At 45.6% G+C, this 20,308-nt stretch overlaps 1 protein-coding gene and 1 long non-coding RNA gene across 3 annotated transcripts; one reads left to right on the top strand and one right to left on the bottom strand.

The window, feature by feature from the left end:
* Positions 1 to 708: 708 nt before the first annotated feature.
* Cd8a (CD8 subunit alpha) lies at positions 709 to 4,982 on the bottom strand. Of its 2 annotated transcripts, none has more exons than XR_015685277.1 (6): positions 4,901 to 4,982; positions 4,449 to 4,814; positions 3,855 to 3,968; positions 3,153 to 3,687; positions 2,412 to 2,442; positions 709 to 1,428 (listed from the first exon to the last, which is right to left on the bottom strand). XR_015685277.1 is itself a non-coding variant. In NM_031538.2 (6 exon segments), coding segments are annotated over 6 exon segments (711 nt in total). In that variant the 5' UTR covers positions 4,950 to 4,955; the 3' UTR covers positions 717 to 1,388.
* A 10,511-nt stretch (positions 4,983 to 15,493) lies between these two features.
* Positions 15,494 to 19,471, top strand: LOC147994907 (uncharacterized). The gene is made up of 2 exons (XR_015686675.1): positions 15,494 to 17,205; positions 18,195 to 19,471. It is a non-coding gene; the product is annotated as an uncharacterized LOC147994907 (long non-coding RNA).
* Positions 19,472 to 20,308: the final 837 nt, after the last annotated feature.

Genomic DNA, 20,308 nt, shown 5'->3' with positions numbered 1-20,308 from the left:
CAGCACTCAGAGTTGGTGATATTCAGAGAGGTCAGATATTCAAGGTCATCATCAGCTACACAGGGAGCTCAAGTCTACCCTGTATATGAGACCCTTTCTTGAACAACAAAAACAATGAAACAAAAATAGCAAAAAATTTGTGCAAAGTTTAGTAGTGTAAAAGTAAGGGGAAGTTTGAAATAACTTAATACTAAATGGGTACAACCAAACTATGAAATACTATTTAACCATTAAATTATATTATGTTTATTTACTAAATCCACTTACAAAAACTGTTGTGTTTTAAAACCCAGGATATATATCTTCCTTACAGATATATGCATAGGAAATAACTAGGTATAAAAGTAGCAATAGATTGAGGATCATGGGTGACTCTTTGTTCTTTCAGGTTGTTATTCCATAGTATCTGTTGCTTACATGGTACTGTGAGAGGAAATTCGCTCTGGGGTAGCAGTTTGACAGTCAACCTCTTCCCCCACGTCTGTTCTGCCCCATCCTTACATCTGCCTTTCAGGGGATGCTAAGGAATGTTCTCCAAGGACTCTATGTTTATAAAGTATAAAACATGCTGGTAATCCCAGGAGCACATCCAAGTCTAATGTTTAGAAATGGGAGAGGGCCCGCCTAAGGCTTCTCTGATGCTTGAATCATATCTGTCAAACCTCACCCTCTGCTGTACCAGAGCCGAGAGAATCAGTTCCACAGGGATTTCACAGTGGTGGTTTGAATAGCTTTAATTGAGTTAGTCTTCAGTGACAGAGGGGACTGTTTTCCAGATTTACTCTACCCCTTCCCTTGACTGCCAGCAATTTCCCAGTTCCTTACAAGGAGCTCTGATGTCCAGTTGCACTGCTAAGGGCAGTTCTCTTGTCTTGGATTTGTTTCATCTGACGCTCACAGGCAGAGCTGAGCAGATCACAGCTTCATACCACTTGCTCCCTGTGGTTTGAGGCACAAGTGTGTCACCTAAACAGAGAGCTCAGGGGAGGGGGATGAGATCCCTGCACCAGCTAGTGAGGGGTCCTTCAGCTTGGGTTCTCTCCTGGTCTACAGATCTTGCTGTTCCCATCTCTGATCTTCAGCTTCTTCTATATGATGGGCAGACCGGAGATTTATATCAAGTGGGTGCCGAGGCCACCAGCTACGCTGACCCTGAAACTGGGACTATCTCTGGTGTTACAGTCTGATCTTTACCCCATTGTGTGCATACAAGTATGTTTTGTATCAAAGAGAATTCATAAAGAAAAAGGAACTGTCCCCATCCTACCCCTAAAACAATACAGAGGACAATATATAAGCCAGCAGGAAACTCTGAAAAAGGAGGGCCCGGTCTCTTGTGAGAAATCTCTGAAGTCATGTAGTAGTTGTGGCTTCCTAGTGGCGCCATTTTACACGAATTTCTCTGAAGGTCTGGGCTTGACAAGGGGCCTGAAAGAGACACAGGAGACCAACCATCATTGCAGCAAGAACCTCTTTAAAGTAGTACCAACACACACACACACACACACACACACACACACACACACACACACACACTCAGTTTTTGATGGCTCTGAGAACGTGTCCCTGGGCATTAATGAATGAATTACCTCAGCCACCCTTTCCTTTAGTCCTCAAGGCACCCAAAGAGGAGTCTGCACTGCTCTGGAGAGGTTAAAGACCCTGCCTCAGGTCACATAACTCTCCGGCAGCTGAAGCAGCATCTGAGCGCAGTTAGGCTTCCTAAAACCTTCTGGAGTCCCAGGGGGTGACATTAGAAGCTGATTGTTTGAAGTCTGCAGGTGGCCTGATTCTTATCCTGCTTGCCCAAAATTGAGAATCCAGCAGGGTGTGAAGTGCACCCTCAGCCAAGCACAGTGCTGAGCTCGTTGAGACATTAAAAGTGGATGCTATTTCAGGACTTGGTAGGAGACCCCAGTGGCTCTTGTAGAACCCCCGGGCCTGTCAGCTGAGACTTGGACCTGTGATTGCCTAGGGAGCTAAGTTGCATAGCTCCAGGTGGTTAGGGCAAGAACGAACTTTTCTATTTTACATTTTAAAATGTGAGTATTCAGAAAAAAAACATAAGAGATTGTTTTGCCGGAGCAACCGAGCTCACTCCAGACCGTGGAGATAACAAAGCCTTTTCCAGGCTTTTGTCTTTCTACTCTCTGTCCACCCCAAGCAACACAATCTCCCGCTGCTCTCCCGCTGAGACCTTCTGTGCTCCTTCCTTTTCTCTGGAATGAATTCCAATACCTCACCAGCATTCTGCTGCTCCTTGTTCAGGTACTGGCTGACTCCTAGTCCCCTGCCACCAGGACTTCACTGGTATGACCTCCCGCTGGGAAGGAGTCCCAAACCACCAGCCATGCCACTGGTCCCACAGCTGCCCAGGGTGAGCAGAACTTCAGTTCAGAGACTTTACTCACCTGGGACATTTGCAAACACGCCTTCGGTTCCCTAGACAAGGAAGAAGGGAGAGTGAATACCCTCTAGCTGTCTCCAGATACTGTTTTAATAGCTTCCTCTTCTCCAGATCTTTGAGGCTCAGAATTCTTCAGACTTGGAGTGAACACTATGTTGCCTACTCTTTCCTGTAGTCACTCCCATCACTTGGGAGGCAGAGGCTGGTGGATCTCTGTGAGTTCAAGGGCAGCCTGGTCTAGAGAGCAAGCTCCCAGACAGCCAGGGCTACACAGAGAAACCCTATCTCTAAAAATAAATAAATACATACATACATAAATACATAAATGTATAAATAAGGGCTGGAGAGATGGCTCAGCAGTTAAGAGCTCTGACTTCTCTTCCAGAGGTACTGAGTTCAAATACCAGCAACCACATGGTGGTTCCCAACCATCTGTAATGAGATCTGATGCCCTCTTCTGGTGTGTCTGAAGACAGCTACAGTGTACTTATATAGACCTTTATAAATACATAAATAAAATAAAACATTTTAAATTTGGTTTGGTGGCCTATGCCTGTCATCCAGCACTCCCAAATGGAGGGAGGCAGAAGGATCAGATCAGAAGTTTGGGGTTAGCCTAAGCTACCTACTAGTTTTTGGCTAGCCTAGACAACATGAAATGAAACCCTTCCTTGGGGAGGAAGAGGCATTGTAAGTGCAGACGTGAGTGGATCTGGGAATCTGTAGACCTGGCTGGTGTAATCACCTGTATAGACTCAGAGGAGTGAGCGGTTTGTGAGGTGGGACTCAGCCTTCTTGGACCCGGGTCTCAGGACTACATAGGCTCCCTCCCTAGTGTGCTTAAATTATCTTGGCTGTGCTAGCTTCTGCTTCATCAGCTCCTGGAGGTCCCGGAAAAGGGTTCTGTTCCGATAAGTTCCCAGAGGGTGGAAAGAGCAGCGGGGTGGCCTACCTGTTTCCTGCCTTCAAGAAAGAATCCACTGCACCGGTCCTACGGGTCGGCTGGAGCAGCGCCCACCCCCTCCCCTGGTCGCCCCTTCCCCCTCCCCCCCCCCCCGCCCCAACCTAAACTTAATCTCCCTCAAGGGCTGTCTGGAGCCCGACCAAAGCACTGACTCCTCCCGGAGCACAAAGCAATCTCCTCCAAGCGGGGACTCCCCAGAACTTACTGTGGCAGCAGATGAGAGTGATGACCAGGGACAGCAGAAGAACCGCGCAGATTCCGGCCAAGGGTGCCCAGATGTAAATATCGCAGGCGAAGCCCAATCCCATTCCCTCCACTGACAAGATCCAAGTGAATGGAATTTAGAAACCGGCTGCGACAGCCCCAACCCTGCTCCCAGTACTTCTCCGGGTCCAGGTCTCTCTCTAAGATCAGATTTTTCCTCCACAAGTAACTTCCCAGGCTATCTGCCCACCCCAATCGCTGACCTTGAGGTCACCTAACCTGAGCCACTCGCCCCGGGTCGGCAAGCTTCTGGTCGTAGGGGCCGGGGTGTCCCTGTAGGAGGAGGCACTGGTGTGGGAGCTCGCGTCACCGGCTTGGTGATAATAGAGTTCACTGCAAAAGCAACAGGGTGCCTGCGGGTCAGGCTGGAGTTGTGGATGCCCAAGCCGCTTTCCGCTTATCCTTTACTCAAGAAGGAGCCTTTTTCTGGCTTTAACTACCGGAAGAAGGGACTCCTGGATACGCTCGCACACGCGGAACCAAGTGTGATTTGGGGCCAATGCGCCTAGACCAGATCCAGCAGCTTAGCGGCTGCGGCCCTCCATCAACCCAAAGCTGGAGTCAATACCAGAACTCTATCCTGGAGCCAAGAGGGGCAGGATTACACATGAATCCTGACTCCATTCCAGATCCAGGGCGTTAAAAGTTACTTCCAATCCCATCCAGCACCTCAGCCTCAGTTTTCTGGTCTGTAAAATGGGGCTAGTGTAGCCGCCAAGGGACCCCAAGAGATTTAAGAAGAGGGAATCTAAGTGTGAAATCTGTTCAGATGTAACCCTTAAAACCCAGGGGAAGGGACCTCCGCTCCCAAACCTTTCTGAAACACCGGCACCAGAGGACTGAAGTACATCACCGAGTTGCTGGTGATTGAGCAGAAATAGTAGCCTTGGTTTTTAGTGCTGAACTTGCTCAGGGTGAGGATGTATTTGTTGTTTTCCTTCCGGGCAGAGAACAGATTCGGATCCAGTATATCGTTCAGCTTGCTCCGGGATGAAGATACATAGATGATGAAGGTGGGCTGGAGGAGTTCGGAGCTGGAGTTCCGGAAGAGCCAAGAGCATCCTTGCGAAGTGTCCCGCAGCACTTCGCATGTTAGCTTCACCTCCTGGCCAATTTCAGCGTCCACTTTCTTTGGTGACAACTGTAACTGTCCGGAAACCTGGAGCCTAGTGATAACATCTGCAGGTGCCAGGTAAGAAGGCTGAGTCAGGCGTCCCGAACCCTTGATGTGCTCCAGCCCCCCTCCACCAGGATCATCAACTCACCCAGCAGTAGCAGGTTCAGCGACAGAAAGCAGATCACCCGTGAGGCCATGGTGTGCGTCCCACCAGCACCTTAGGTCAAGCTAGGGCTCTAGGGGAGGGGCCCAGGAACAGGGAGGGAGTTGGGGGGAGGAGTGGAGGGTGAGAAAACCTTAGCAGGCTGCAGACAGAACTGATTTCCTATATGAGGATATGATGTCACCCAATGCTCTCACCAAAGAGTGTTAGCCTCCTTTTCGAAGTTATCACCCTCTAGGGGCCTGGGAACCTAGAGAATGGGGCCTTGCACAGCAAGAGGGGATAGTTGAAAACTGAGATATGGGGGAAGAGAAATGCTTGGAAAGGGGCCCTTGGCAATTGTTCTTCTGCAAGAACAGCTGAAAGAAGGAGAAAGAGGAAATCTTAGTAAAATAACATGAGAGTGACAGGACTTGAAGGGAGAGGGGTGTCCACTCTCTTTTTCTTGTAGACAAGGTCTTGGGGAGCCCAAACTTGCCTCAGACTCACTTTACAGCAAAGGCTGGCCTTGAATTCTAGACCTTCCTGCCCTTCTACTTCTTTTGCTGGCAATAGTGTCTTTTTGTCCTTTTGCTTTTTGCCTGGCAGTTGAATGGAAAGAGAACTTACAGAATTCCAGCAAAGTAGACCAGACATTAACTAAAAGGGCCTTACACCTTTTATCAAAGGGATTTGCAAGAGGGGCAGTTCAACAGGAACCTTGAGTGGCACTCTTAGCTGCTGACAATATCTTTCCCTGGCCTGCCACCCTGAGGGCAAGACTCACCTCCCAGTCTCATCCCTTCTAGAACCATGGCAACAGACTCCACAACAAATTCTCTCCAATTGGATGATCCCACTACATACTTTGATCCTCATTCTTATCCAGGGGATCTGACAGCACCACCCATGACCAGCAGAGCTAGATGAAAACAACCCCCTGACTTGGTTGGGGACTAGCCCTTGGTAGGTGCTGGCTTCCCTCAAGCTGCTGTCCTTGGCTTTGCTATGTACCTGCAAGTCGCTGCCTCACAGACATGTTTCCTTTGTTGCTTACTTACTCCTGAGTTTCCAAGCTCTTGCTGCTCTCTGCCTGGCAAATGCCAGGGCCCCTGCCCTTTGACTTGGACCTTTGATTTTTCTCTGTTGCATGTATGCATGTGTGTGTCCTGGCTGGATCTTGGGGAAGGCATTTAACTCTTCTCTGTCCCTGGCACACATATACTTCATTCCTTCTTGCTCACTACCGTCCTGAAAGCTGCCAGTCTCGGGATTGTGCTTTCCTCTTGATTGTCTATGGCTTGCAGTTAGTAGAGTTTTCCACTTAGAATCCCATTCAGGGTGCACCTCACACGTTATTGCTTGATTCTAGTTTGAGGCAGGTTGCCTGGCATTCTCTGCCTTCACATCAGAGTTCTGCCCAGTATCAGTCTGGTTGCTGTAGCTTTCACAGTGCCGGGTATAGCCACGACATTCAGTTTACACAAACAAGGTTGGACGGTATGGGTCGTTGATGTTACATCCTAACCTGTGTTTACAGAACTGCACTCCTCTGAAGAGGTTTGCTTTTGGTTGTCGTTTATGTTTGATGACAAGATCTCAACTCTGTAACCTAGGCTGGAGATGTAGTTCAGGCCGGCCCTGAGTTCGTGGTCATCCAATTGCATTAGTCTCCAGGGTGCTGGCTTTACAAGCTTGAGCCACCGAGCTCCACATGGCTGATATATACAAACAAGTATTGGGTGGGCTTTTAGAAACTGCTTGGTCTCGATGCTCCCTACTCTAAGAATATCCAAATGCTGACTCTAACATTTTATGGTTAAAGTTGTTTAAAGTATAATTTAATGTTGTTTATTATTATTATTCTGTATGAATGTGTGTGATGTGTGTGTCTGGGAGGGGACATACATACCACAGCATGAGTGTGGAAAACAGCTCTGTGGAGTCAGTTCTCTTCTTCCACATGGTTTCTGGGGATGGAACTTAGCTCAACTAAGTATTTGCTATGCAAGCATAAAGTCCTGAGTTTGGATCCTTAGCACCCATTGCCCGGAGGAAGAGACGGGATGCCTGAAGCTAGCTGACTGGCTAGACTAGCAGAATCAGCGAGCTATGGGTTCAACTGAGAGAACCTGTCTCAGTATATAAAGTGGAGAACAATGAGAGACATCAACTTTGGGCCTCCCCACTCTTGAATGTGTGCACCTGCAACCCTACACTCGTGCACCCTGCACAGACACACATGCACACATATAAGCAACTATAAATTTTAAAATGCCAGACAGTACAAGAATAAGTACAGAGAAAGCCCTCTGTCTCACCTCCTCCTCATTGCCCTCGGCTCTTCAGGTAAAACCATGGTAACAGTTGACTGCATCTCTTAGATGTTTTCTGGGCACAGATATTTGTCATTTCAAATCATTTGTTACAGGGGTAGTGTTACAAAATCTATTTTCAATTTCCTTGATAATAGAAGAAAAAACTTTTCACGCTAGCAGTTGGAGAGCCACTTCATTCCTTTATGGGATGCCTTTTACATAGCTGTTTAGTTTATTTAAGATGGTTCCCATTTAAAAAAAAAACTACTGGGGCTGGGGATTTAGCTCAGTGGTAGAGCGCTTGCCTAGGAAGCACAAGGCCCTGGGTTCGGTCCCCAGCTCCGAAAAAAAGACCAAAAAAAATAAAAATAAAAATAAAAAAATAAATAAATAAACTACTGTACCACCAAGGCTGTGGTATGAAAAGATACATTATTCCTGATACATTGTATCACTGAGTTCATAAAGTGCACATTTCGATTTTCAAAAGATACATTTATTTTTGTAGTGTGTGATATACTCATGTACCACAATGCTATAGGTCAGAGGACAAGATATGGGGGTCAGTTTCATCCTTCTACTATGTGGGTCCCAGGGATTGAACTCAAGTTTTCAGCAAGTCGCTTTACCCTTGTAACTATCTCACCTGTGCCTCATACGATGCTTTCAAGTGGAAGATAAGTGAACTAAAAAAGGGAAAACCTTGCCTGTGTCTGTCTGTAAGCATGTGTATAGTGTATGTGTATGCATATAGTATGTATGCATGCATGGATGTGTATGCACATATACTGTATATGTGTGTAGTGTGTGTTTGTTTATGTGCATATGGTATGTATAAGTGTTTGTGTGTGTGTTTGTGTGTGTGTGTGTGTTTGTGTGTGTGTTTGTGTGTGTGTGTGTGTGTGTGTGTGTGTGTGTGTGTGTGTGTGTGTGTGGTATGTGGCTGGCTGGATAGAATACATAGTGCTTCTAGGTTTAGCAAATCTCGCTTCACATGACAATTTCCCATTTTACCTGGTCACTGCTCCTCCTCCAGGAGGATGTTCACAGGACCCCGCTGGCCAAAGTGTACAGTCAGGAGAACATGAAAGAGGATGGAAAGACACAAAAATATGCCCTTTCAGATTTGGGCCACAGTCAACCTTCAGTTATATGGATCTTCAGAACCAGGTCCCCAAGTATGATGATGGGTGGATTTGGGGTGAACGGCCATTCCATTTCAATCTTGGTGAAGTGAGCTATAGCTAGTGCAAGGGTCTTCAAGTCTTGCAGCTAAGAAAACTCAGCCATGGGGGTGGTGCCATTCCCCTTTGTACAGAGCATCACAGGAGGTGAGGGCGATGCAAAAGCAACATGTCAAAGCCCCCAAAGAGGTTCTGTGACCCCAATAATATTTTTCACAGAAGCCGGTGGGTTCTCAATGTTAACCACAATGACATCCGCCCTGAAGCAGGCAGCAGAGCTGATGTGACTGCACATGCTCTAAGACGCTTGCTCTCTGTAGCCCAGGTGTGCAGGCTGGGGTTGTGCCGATCCATCGCAGCAACTGATCTCCTGCACCCATCCTGTGATGCTCACATGGGGTAATTCGAAGAAATGGGTGGCACAAGGAACAATGACTGAACTCTGTCACGCAAGTTTCTCCTCCCATTTTTTAAGGACAAATTCTCACTATGTAGCCTTGGCTTGCCTGGAACTCCCTCACTGTGCCAACAAGGTTAGCCTCAAACTCTCAGAGATCTGCTTGCCTCTGTCTCACCAGTGTTGAGATTAAAAATATGCACCACCATAGCTGGCCACATCTTTCTTTTTTAAAAAAATTTTTTTATTAATTTTTCTTTATGAGTAGAGTGTAGCTGTTTTGATATGCACCAGAAGAGGGCACCAGATCCTATTACAGATGGTTGTGAGCCACCATGTGGTTGCTGGGATTTGAACTCAGGACCTCTGGAAGAGCAGTCAGTGCTCTTAACCGCTGAGCCATCTCTCTAGCCCCACATCTTTGTTAAGATGTGATAGAATAGATAGCAGTAGCCCCTTGAGCTGGTCTGAATGAGAATGATCCCACAGGCTCATTTGTTGTTGGTGGAACTGTTTGAGAAGGATTAGAAGGTGTGGTTTTCAGCAAGAGACAGTCTAATGAAACTTACAGAGATGCTGTTCGAAGAGTTATGTTTGCTCGATACAAAGAACTTGATTAAGAGTGGAAACACCCCACAGGATACAATTTCCTCTTTGTTTTGTTTGTCCATCTCTCCTTTTGTTTTGTTACTGTTCTTGCTGCTAGAACTTTTTTAAATAAACTTTTTTCAATGTGAAAAAAAAAAAAGAAGGTGTGGTTTTCTGTTGGAGGTCACTGTAGGAAGGCTTTGAAATTATGAAAGATTTCCCAGTGTGTCCTTTCACTACTTCCTCTTTGTGGATCAGGATGTGAGCTCTCAGTTACTGCCCCGATGTCATGCCTGCCTGCCCATCACTACCCTTCCCGTCATGATGGCAATGGCCTCCTGTCCCTCTGGAACTTTAATGCTCCCTTCTATAAGTAGCCTTGGTCATGAAATAGAAAAATAAATAAGGCACCCCATGGTGAGCTTTGTCCTTATGTTTTTTAAAACATGGGAGTGGAATAATTTTAACTTATGCAAGTTGGAATTACAGCAGAGAGAAAGACACTTGTCATTGGGGCTCTTGTGCCACAGACAGCAGAGACAACTGGAACTATGACTCTGAAGTTGCCTGCTGTTTCCTTCAGGGAAGTTAACTTTGCAGATACCAGGACCTCATTTGATCCCAGTCACAAATACCTGTCAAGAGGTTCTGTTATAGCTAGAAGATACTGTTTCAGCAACCTCTGACTCTTAGGATCTCTCCTCCCCTTCTTCCAAGACAACTCTTAATCCTTGCAGGGACTGAGTGTGATGTATTGATTCCATTTATGACTGGGCACTCTACAGTACTCTCTGTACTTTGACTCGTTGTGAGCCCCCTGTATTAACCACTTTCCACTGTGTTAGCTTCTTTGATTATGGTTGAGAGCTGCATTAATCTGCATGTTCAGTTTTCTTTCCAGATGAATAAGTATAGATACCACATTTTCTTTCTTTTTAAAGATTTATTTTATGAGTAGCTGTTTTCAGACAACAGAAGAGGACATCAGATCCCATTACAGATGGTTGTGAGCCACTGTGTGGTTGCTGGGAATTGAACTCAGGACCTCTGGAAGAGGAGTCAGTGCTCTTAACCACTGAGCCATCTCTCCAGCCCTAGATACCACATTTTCATTATCCATTTATTCATTAGTCGATGGGCATCTAGGCTGTTTCCAGTCTTAGCTATTACAAGTAGAGAGCACTGAGCATGGATAAGCAAATGTGAATGTGTCGACAGTAGGATATATCATTCTTCGGGTAAATTCCCAGGAGAGTATAGCCGACTGTGATGGCTAATTTTGATTGCCAACTTGACTATATCAGGAATTAATTAAATCCTAGTAGCTGGGCACACTGTGAGAAATTTTCTTGGTTGGATTGCTTGAAGTGGAAGATCCCTTCTAGTCTGGGCCACACCTTTTGGTACAGCCCACATAAAAGAACATGGAAGAAGGAAGCTTTTGCTTTTTGCCTGCTTGCCTTCACTGGCAAATTCACCTGTCTGTACCTTCACTGGTATGAAAACCTAGTTATTCAGGATTCCAGCAAGGTCTGAAAACTCACCACTCTCTAGGTCCTCCCTGGACTCCATCACCAGATTGGGACTTCTGAGACTCCAGTCTCATGGACTGAACAACTGTCAGATCCTTTCTGTCAGAAGACAGCCATTGTTGGGCTTCTTAGACCATGGGCTATAAGCCATGCTAACATGCATATGTGTGTATGCATGATATATATATATATATATATATATATATATAATACTTTAATTCTAACAATTGTTCTTTCAGAGAGCCCTGACTAAGTCCCTGGGTCACATAGTGGTTCTGTTTAACCTTTTGAGGGATCTTCTAACTGATTTTTGCAGTAGCTGCATCAGTTAGGAACCAATAGCACATGAAGGATCCCCTCTCCCCACATCCTTGGCAGCATTTGTTGTCGTTCTAACTGGAGTGAGAGAAAATCTCAAAGTAGTTTTAATTTATATTCCCCCGATGGCTAAAAATATCTTTTGGCCATTTATATTTCTCTTTTGAGAACTCGGTTCAGTTTTGTGAACTCACAGCAGCCGTTGTTGCCCAAGACCTAAAGGCGACCAAGCCAGTCAGCAATCCAGCATGATGGGGGAGGGGACTTTCTTGAGGTCCCATAACTGGTGTAGGTGCTGTTGGCAATTGATGGGTATTAGGGGGGGAGTTGGTTTTCTTCTGGAGTGCGGTCCCTGCTCCACGGACGACGGCCTCACACCCACGTGCATATGGGTAGCATCTTTTAGACTTGGTGAGTTATTAAAAAAGAGTACATGAAAGTGAGAAAGAAGGAAGAGGAGATCTGAGAGGAGTTGGAGGGGGAGAGGGGTGGTGACAATATCAAAGTTACATCGTATGCATGTATGAATTCCTCAAGGAGTAAACATACCTATCAGGGACCCAGGATGTAGCTCAGTGGTAGAGTACTCACTTAGCACCTGTGAGATCCTGAGTTCAAACCTCATACTACACCCAAATATATCATGTATGCATGCATATATTCATATGCACATATGTACATGCACAATACACACACATGTACATGCATGCGTGCATGTGCACATATACATACATATTTTCATGCATACACACATGTATGCATACATACATATACATACATAAAGATGAATACATTCTTAATAAAGAGAACAATTTCATTTCCTTCATTTTTATTTTCCCCCACCTGGAACCCCCAAGTTCAACTAGATTGCTTTTAGATCTAGTGGGCCTTTGTAATGGTTTCTGAGATGATCAACTTACCTTTATTTTGATCTCTTCCGGTGAAAATCTCATCCTGCTAGCTTAGTACATGGGACCAAAAGGATTTCCAGTGGAAACCTATGAGAATGTTGGCTGGTCCCATATGCTGCCTGTGAGGCCCTGCAATACTCCTCCTGTGGCCCCATCTCTGCTCTTTCCTATTTGGCCTCTTCACTTCTCCTATGGTTGATATCTATTCCTCAAAGGAGACTTTGCCCACTTCTTGCAAACTCTTCTTCAAGACTCAGCAGCTCAAACAGGATATTGTGGTGCACACTCATAATTCTAGCATATTAAAAGTAGAGACAGGAGAATCAGGGAGTCAAAGTCATCCTCAGCTAGTAGCAAGTTCAAGGCCAGCCTGGACTATGTAAAAGTCCATCTCAACAAAACTAGACAAAATAAAACAAACACCAGATCAATGAGGCAGTTTTCTCGATGGAATTAAGCTTTCTCACTATTCCCAATTCCAAGCCATAAAGACCATGCGTATCCCTCTCTGTGTCACCTGACCATGCACGTCCCACTCTGTGTCACCTGACCATGCACATCCCTCTCGGTGTCACCTGGACCTTGAGCCTATCTGGGCTTGTCTACCAGATCCATGGCTTCTTAAAGAAGAGATCCAACTGTGTTCATGTTTATACTGGACACCATACCTGGTCTTCAAGAAACATTTATTCAGGGCCTGAAGGTGAAATGATTAAGGCTATAAGATGCTTGCTACTAAGCCTGATGACCTGAGTTGGATCCCTTGGACTCTCGAGTAGTCATCTGTCAACATGCCATCTGCATACATGCCGTGTGTAGAAGCACCTCCTTGGAAAACCTGATGACCTGAATTTGACCTGGAACCCAATATTGAAGGAGAGAGACATGTGCAGCATGACAAATGTGTGTACATGTGCATGCACAATACAATAAATAAGCAAACAATACTAAGTGAAATTTGAAGATAGACTACTATTGTGCTTGCTATTTTTTATTCTTACAAAAAAAAAAAATTAGCAAAGGCCAAAAGACTAGTGACTCGTAACAAAGCACCTGTTTATGTGCCAGACTGAGATTGGTCAGTGCTCACAACACAGGGTAAGCAGACAAAAGAGGAAAAATCATAGGAGCTAAACTGTCTCATTGTAGAAATACATATCTTTACATATGTAATATTGTACATATTTCTATAAATATGTAGAAATAGACCTATTGGGGCCTACCAATTTCATCAAGAGCTGAATACTGCCCCATTTACTTTTAGGAGAGAGGTTTTTACTGTGAGATGACTGTGTATATATATATATATATATATATATATATATATATATATATACAGTCAGTGTATATATATACTGTGACATTCAGTTACAAGGAGCAGCACAAGAGAGACCTGCACTCCGCATCCAGTCTCCACTAACACCATCATCCTAAGTAACTCGAATGTGATATTATAGGTTACTTTGCTTTAAGATTTTATTGGCTGAGTATGTTGGGCCACATCTTTAATTTTAGCACTGGGGAGGCAGAGGCAGGTGGATCTTGGTGAATTTGAAGCTAGATATGTCCTACATATCAGGCAGTTTCTGTGGAGCTGCTGTGGTTTGAGTATGAAACACTCTCCCACAAGCTCATTGGTGTGAACACTGGTCACTAGCTGGTGACACTTCCTTTGTGAAGGTCGAGCCTTTAGAGGTGGAGCCTTCCTGGATGAAGTGGGGGCATTTTGGAAGGCCTTGGTGTTTTATAGCCTGTCTCTACTTCTTGTTCACACTCTGCCTCCTGACCAGCCAACTTCCTTTTCATGCTGCTATCCCTTCCCTAGCAAATTGGCATGTATTCCCTGAAGCAGTAAACCAGAGTAATTCCTTTCCAAAGAAAGGAGTTATGTGTGTGTGTGTGTGTGTGTGTGTGTGTGTGTGTGTGTGTGTAAGGTAGGTATGATTAAAACTTTAGTTGTGTGCTTTACTTGGTCAAGAAGTGTGGCATAGATTTTTTTCTTTTTCTTTTTTTTTCTTTCTTTTTTTATTTTTATTTTTTATTTTTTTTTTAGCAAAACCACATATTACATGAAAGTAGATTTCTATAAAGGAGGTGAGGTGAAATTCCTGTGTTCAGAACTGGACATGATGTCTGTGCACGGGTTAACAGACACACAGAGGGTGGCATACGCGCACACAAGGAGATACAGTTCTACAGTTCAGGGAGCTGGAGGATTGCTCTGTAGTCAGAGTGAAGGTTTGGTTCCTGGCCCCCATGTGCTGGCTCACAACCATCTGCTACTCCAGTTTCTAGGAATCTGATGTCCTCTTCTGGCCTTCAAGGGCACCAGGCATGCACATGATGCCCCTACATACATTCAGGCAAAACACTCATACACATAAAATAAAAATAATACTGTTCAGCTCTAAAGAGGGAGGGTTTTTCAGAAGTGAGCTTCCGTGTGGATGAGCCTTGAGGCGTCTTGCTAGGTGATATGAACCACTCAAAAGAGACGAGAGAGCTCCTTATGGCTCCAGTGTGATCGACATCAGTCAGAAGAAAATAGGATGACAGTTGCGGGGCAGGGTGTGGTGTGGGGAGTGACGGGGCAGAGTTTCACTTTTGCAAGATGAGAAGTGCTTCTGAGAAGGCTATGGCGGTTTGTGTAACCATGTGAATTGTTTGCTACTTAAGTATCCAAGTTTAAAAGATCGAAGGCAATAGCTTTATGGGTATCTTGCCACAGTCTTTTTTTTTTTTTTTTTTAAATAAATGGTTGCATAAGCTTTCAAGTTTGAGGCAAGGGGAATCTAAAAACCAACAGGGCTCTGCAGCAACTGCCTCTACTCATTCATGTATTCCTTTCTTGACAGATCTTTAAGGCCGGTTCTGATTTTTGCTATTACAATTAACATTGTAAGGAACAGCCTCGCTTGTGTTACTTAGAGTTCAAATACAAAATTTCCTCAGGCTGTGGCTGTAGCTAAGTGAATGGGGTTGCTTGCTTGAGATACACGTGTGATCCTGGGCAGCACGTGAACTGGGCATAGCAGCACACGACTGTAATCCCATGACTGGAGAGATGGAAACAGAAAAAATCAGAAGTCCAAAGCCATCCTGGGCTACACAGAAAGCTCAAGGACCACATGAAACTCCATAGTAACTGCAGGGGGTGGGGAGGGGCGGAAATGAGACTTCTTGGTGTTAGAGAGGTCACTCAGTCCTATTTTAGAGCATCTGAGTTCAACTCCCAGGGATCTTGTTTTTCATGGGCATCTGAACACGCAGGCATGTACCTGGGCCCCTACACACACACACACACACACACACACACACACACTTTTCTAATGATTTCTTTATTTTTATTTTGTGCATTGATGTCTTGCTTACATGTCTGCATATATGTCTGTGTGAGGATGACAGACCCTCTAGAACTGAAATTACAGACAGTTGTGAGCTGACATGTGGTTGCTGGGAATTGAACCAGGGTCCTCTGGAAGACCAGTTAATATTCTTTAACCACTGAGCCATCTCTCCAGTCCCACACACCTTTTTTAAAAATAGGTCTGAGTATTAGGTTGGAAAATGAGTGAATGACTTGAGGAGTGCGTATCTACCCAGAGACAAACACCTTCCCTGAAGCTTCTCTTCCCCTCTGGTACCTGTAGGTAAGAGTCTCTCCAAGGCATTAGTTTACACTCACGCAAGCTGTGGGTGCATACCTTACCAGCACACTTCTCAGTGCTCGGCCTTTAGATCTGTGTATGTTGGCACCCTTGCTGCTGTGATAAAACACTCTGATGTTAAAGGCAACTGGAAGGCTCACACTTTCAGGTCACAGTATCCCAGAGGCAAGTTGGGATAAGAACCTAAAGCAGAAACCATAGAGGAGTGCAGCTTGAAGGTTTGCTCCCACATCTATGTTCTGATAATTTTCTTATACAGCCTAGACACCCCCTGCCGGGGGATCGTGCTGCCTACCATAAGCTGGGTCCTCCCACATCAGTCATCAATCATGATCATGCCCTACGGACGTGCCCGCAGGCCAAACTGATAGAGGCCATCCCTCAATGTCTGGTCCCTCTTTCCAAGTGGCCACAAGCTGTGCTGGTAGCTGCAGATAGCTAGACAGTCGGTATTTCATAGTCTGGACTATAGTCTCCAGTTTGCTAAGGTACAGAGTATAGTGCCACTTATCTATTGGCAGCTCAGTCTTCCTCTTCTACAAATCACCTCTTTGACTCCTTTACCCACTGCTTGGTGGAGTCCCAACAGGATGACACTGAGGAACCTTCCTATATGGATGTATGTATGGATGTGGATACACCTTCCACATTCAATTTTTTTAAAATAGATTTTTTTTTTTGTCTTAGCCTGTAGCCTAGGTTGTCCTGGAACTCACATGGTGTTGAGATTACAAATTTGATCCACCAAGTCCAGATAAAAGAGAAATTTTATTGGTGTTTAGTGAATCTGATTTCTTTCCTAACAAGTGCACCACAACCAAATGAGTCTTCAACTTTCCTTTTAGTTTGATAGCTGTCCAGAGTTCTACCTACAAAAACTCTGGCAAAGCCAGAGCACCAGGAAAAGCCCAATTGCCCCTCCCAAGCTCCCCACCTCCACTCTTGCCCCCACCAGCATGCACATGACCCTGGTTTTCAGTCTTCTTTTTTTGTTGTGTGGGAGGGAAATCTTGCAACAGATTACTCCAAATTGAAACTTTTAAAAGTCAATGGAAACTTTGTACTTTTAAAACCAAGCAGCTTCACTTGGGCACTGGCCCAGAGGCGGATAGCAACCTCAGTCCAACCGTAAATGTTTCCCTCTCTCATTACAAATTGTGACCTCTTTACTGGTGAGAGCCAAGCCCGAGCGAGTTTTCGAAGGGATCTGAGCAGTCTGTATTCTGTGAGGCGGGCTGTGTAAGACAGAGGGTGCAGTGGTGGGAACTTGAGGGAAGTGCACCTTGTTTCCACTACCCACCAGAGCCCATGGGCCTAGCTCCTGCAGTCTGGAACCACATGTGTATTTCTTCTCTGGGAAGAAGAGAGGGGGGAGGGGGTTGGGGATTTAGCTCAGTGGTAGAGCGCTTGCCTAGCAAGTGCAAGGCCCTGGGTTCGGTCCCCAGCTCCGAAAAAAAAGAAAAAAGAAAAAAAAAAAAAAAAAAAAAAAAAAGAAGAGAGGGAGTTAGAAATTCTCCTCAGTGAGGAGAACGGAGGTGAGGAAAGATCTGCCTGGTCCCGGTAGTCCATCCTCCTTGGGTTGGTGTGGAGGGAGAGGCTTTCTTGGGAAGCTCTCTCTACTGGATGTTTCCCAGCTTAGCTTCTGAATTTTTAATGCAGAGTCCCTTGAGATGTCCCTTCAACTGTCTAGAGGCAGAGCCACGACCTTGAGTCTCCCCATTGCCCTCGACGCAGCTCCTTAAGAGCAGCATGAGGAGATGTGGTTGTTTGCAGCTGGCTCATTCTGTGCTGATCAATCACGTGATTGGCGGTCTTCTGCGCCGAGGAGCACAGGAGCAAAGACTACAGTCGCAAGAGAACACGTGATGATATAATGAAGTGCTCAGCTCCTTTAGGTGGACAGGAACCCAGCCAGAGGGCTCCAAACCATCTGAGAGAAGCGATTGGCTACCAGAGTCAGAATCAAAAGAAACAAAGCCTTGGCAGACTGGAGTGTGCAGCTAAGAAAGGGTAAGAACCTAGCTAGCCAGAGATGAGATAGGATTACAACAGCCAGGAAGAGGCGCTTGAAGGTCCATCAGGTCTCTGGGCTAGCCTTGGCAGGGTTTAAAATACCCATCTCTGTTGATGCAGAGCTTCTATCCTCCCCTTCCCTATGGCACAGGAATTCCTTTGTTCATAGGAAAGCCCAAAACAGAGCCCCAACACCTTAGTGCTGCCCCGGGCACAGTGCTGCCCTAGGGGACAGGCCTGGTAGTAGGAAGCTGCACTCTAAAGGTAGAGCACAGCTCACAGCCCCAAGGCAGAAACTGGGACTTAAGAGGGGTTGGGGCAGGGATAAAAGGGAGGCATCACCTGAGGGTCCTAATGGGTTAGGGGATTAGCAGGTCAGAATGTAGGGGTGGGAGGGCACTCAGAGAAGATCCAGGCCAAGGCTTTTTCTTCTGAGGTGGTATCTAAAATAGCCCAGCTGACATTGAACTCTCTGTAGCCGAGGTTGGCCTTGAACTCCTGATCCTCTTGCTGGATCAAGTGCTGGGATTATAGGTGTGCCACCACTGCCCTGCTTCAACATTGTTCCTTTTAAGGAAACAGAGGAGTGTATGTGCTGTAGCACCTCGGTAACGGGGAAGAACATGAAAGATACAAAAGCCCAGGAAAAATGAGTATTCTGCCAGTTACCCCGTGTCTACTGTGCTGGTCACTGGGCTTGAATAAAAGCACATGGGCTGCGTTGGATCCGTCCTGGCAATCTGGAGTTGGGGAGGGGAATAAATGAGGAAGTGGAATTCCCAACACCCAACTACAAGCAAAAGCAATACCCAAATTGGCACAAAATGGACTTTAAAAAGAAGACATGAAACTGGTGGGGGCTGGTCTGAGAGGAGTTAAGGTGTTGGGGATGAATATTCCAGTTTCCAGCCTGCTTTTAGAAAAATGCCTGTGTCTCATTCTTAGCCAGTATCTCTATGTCTTTCTGAAGCTCCCAGGGGTCACTGAGTGCTGGTTCACTAATTTTATGTAGTTAGGTAGGCATTCAGGCCTTTCTATTTATTGTGACACTGTGATTTTGAAATATTCTGCAGTTTCAATGTTGGTTGGTTATTTTAAGAGTCATTAGAAATAAGTTTATAGTTTCCAAGTGGATAGATTCCCCCTCCTCTTAGGTCCAAAGTAGCCTCCCAAAGGGCAGTGCTGGTGACACTGGTCCCAAATAGGACTCTGTCTGGTAAAAAGAAGCATGAAGGTGGTTTCCTCTGAAAGCACAGCTTCCCATTTACCAGGAACCGTCCTTGATCCGCCCTCAAAGGTCAGCTACTGCAGCCAAGGGCCCCTAGTTCTGGGTCAGTTGCATAACCCGTATCAGCTCAAAGCCCCACCCTGCTGACCGCCATATAAAATGTGCTTGCTCTTCTGTCATTTTGCTTCTCTCTACCTTCCTCCCCAACAGCCTTGGGAGTTTGACCCCCAACAAATCTTTCTCTCTACCCACGGAGTGGTCGAGTTCTATGGCTTCGCTGCTCCCTTGCGTATATCGCCTTTCATAGATAATTTGGTTTCTTTGTGGTCTAAGGTTATAGCTATATTTGTGCTTTCTGGAATCTGAGGGTTTTGACTAATGACTGATTTAGTAAATAATTTCAGGCATAGTTTTGCATAAGTGATTGGGTATGAGATGTTGTATATTAGGACAGAGAGATATCTTCTACTTTTTTTTTTTTTGGTTCTTTTTTTCGGAGCTGGGGACCGAACCCAGGGCCTTGCGCTTCCTAGGTAAGCGCTCTACCACTGAGCTAAATCCCCAGCCCCATATCTTCTACTTTTTAAACCCTATTTATTTCTCTGCGTGTGTGAGTACTCACGTGAAGGTCAGAGGGTAACCTATGGGACAGTTGTCTTTTTCTTCCAGGCGTGGGAGCAAGTTTCTTTACCTGCTGAATCTTACTGGCCCTCTGATGTTTTGTTTTTGTTTTTATTGGAGCTGTTAATTTCTCAGAAAGTTGTAAGTTTTCTTTTTTTCATTATTTGTTTGTTTTTGGTTTTTAAAGACAGGGTTTTTCTGTGTAGCCCTGGCTATCCTGGAACTCCCTCTGTAGTGAAAGAGCCACAGTTGGGTCAGTCTACGGCCAGTGGGAAAGCTCTACCACAAACCAAGCACAAAGACCCCCTCCCTTCCAGGGAGGGCAGGGCCAGCTTAGTTCCTGGAGCAGCTGCCAGCCACACTGTCAGACAAAGCCACTGTGACTCCCAACCGAACCCCCTGGAAAGTCCAGAACGGTTCACTGATCACAAGTCAGTTCGAAGGTCGCTTCGCCTCACTGGTAGTACCATGCCTAGTTACCAGTTGTTTGCACTCTGCCCCAATTGTTTGCAAGGTATAGAACTCCCTGTTAGAGTATGCTCAGGGTCGCCTCTCTCCTAAAGGGAGTCAACCCTAACGTGTTGGAATAAAGTAAGTTCCTCTTGCTTTTGTATTGATTACTGCCTCTATGAATCT

The sequence above is a fragment of the Rattus norvegicus genome, chromosome 4 (assembly GCF_021556685.1).
Source record: "Rattus norvegicus strain SHRSP/BbbUtx chromosome 4, alternate assembly SHRSP_T2T, whole genome shotgun sequence".
Lineage (NCBI taxonomy): Eukaryota > Metazoa > Chordata > Mammalia > Rodentia > Muridae > Rattus > Rattus norvegicus.
The sequence above is the reverse complement of the archived record's forward strand: the minus strand, read 5'-3'. Positions and strand labels throughout refer to the sequence as shown.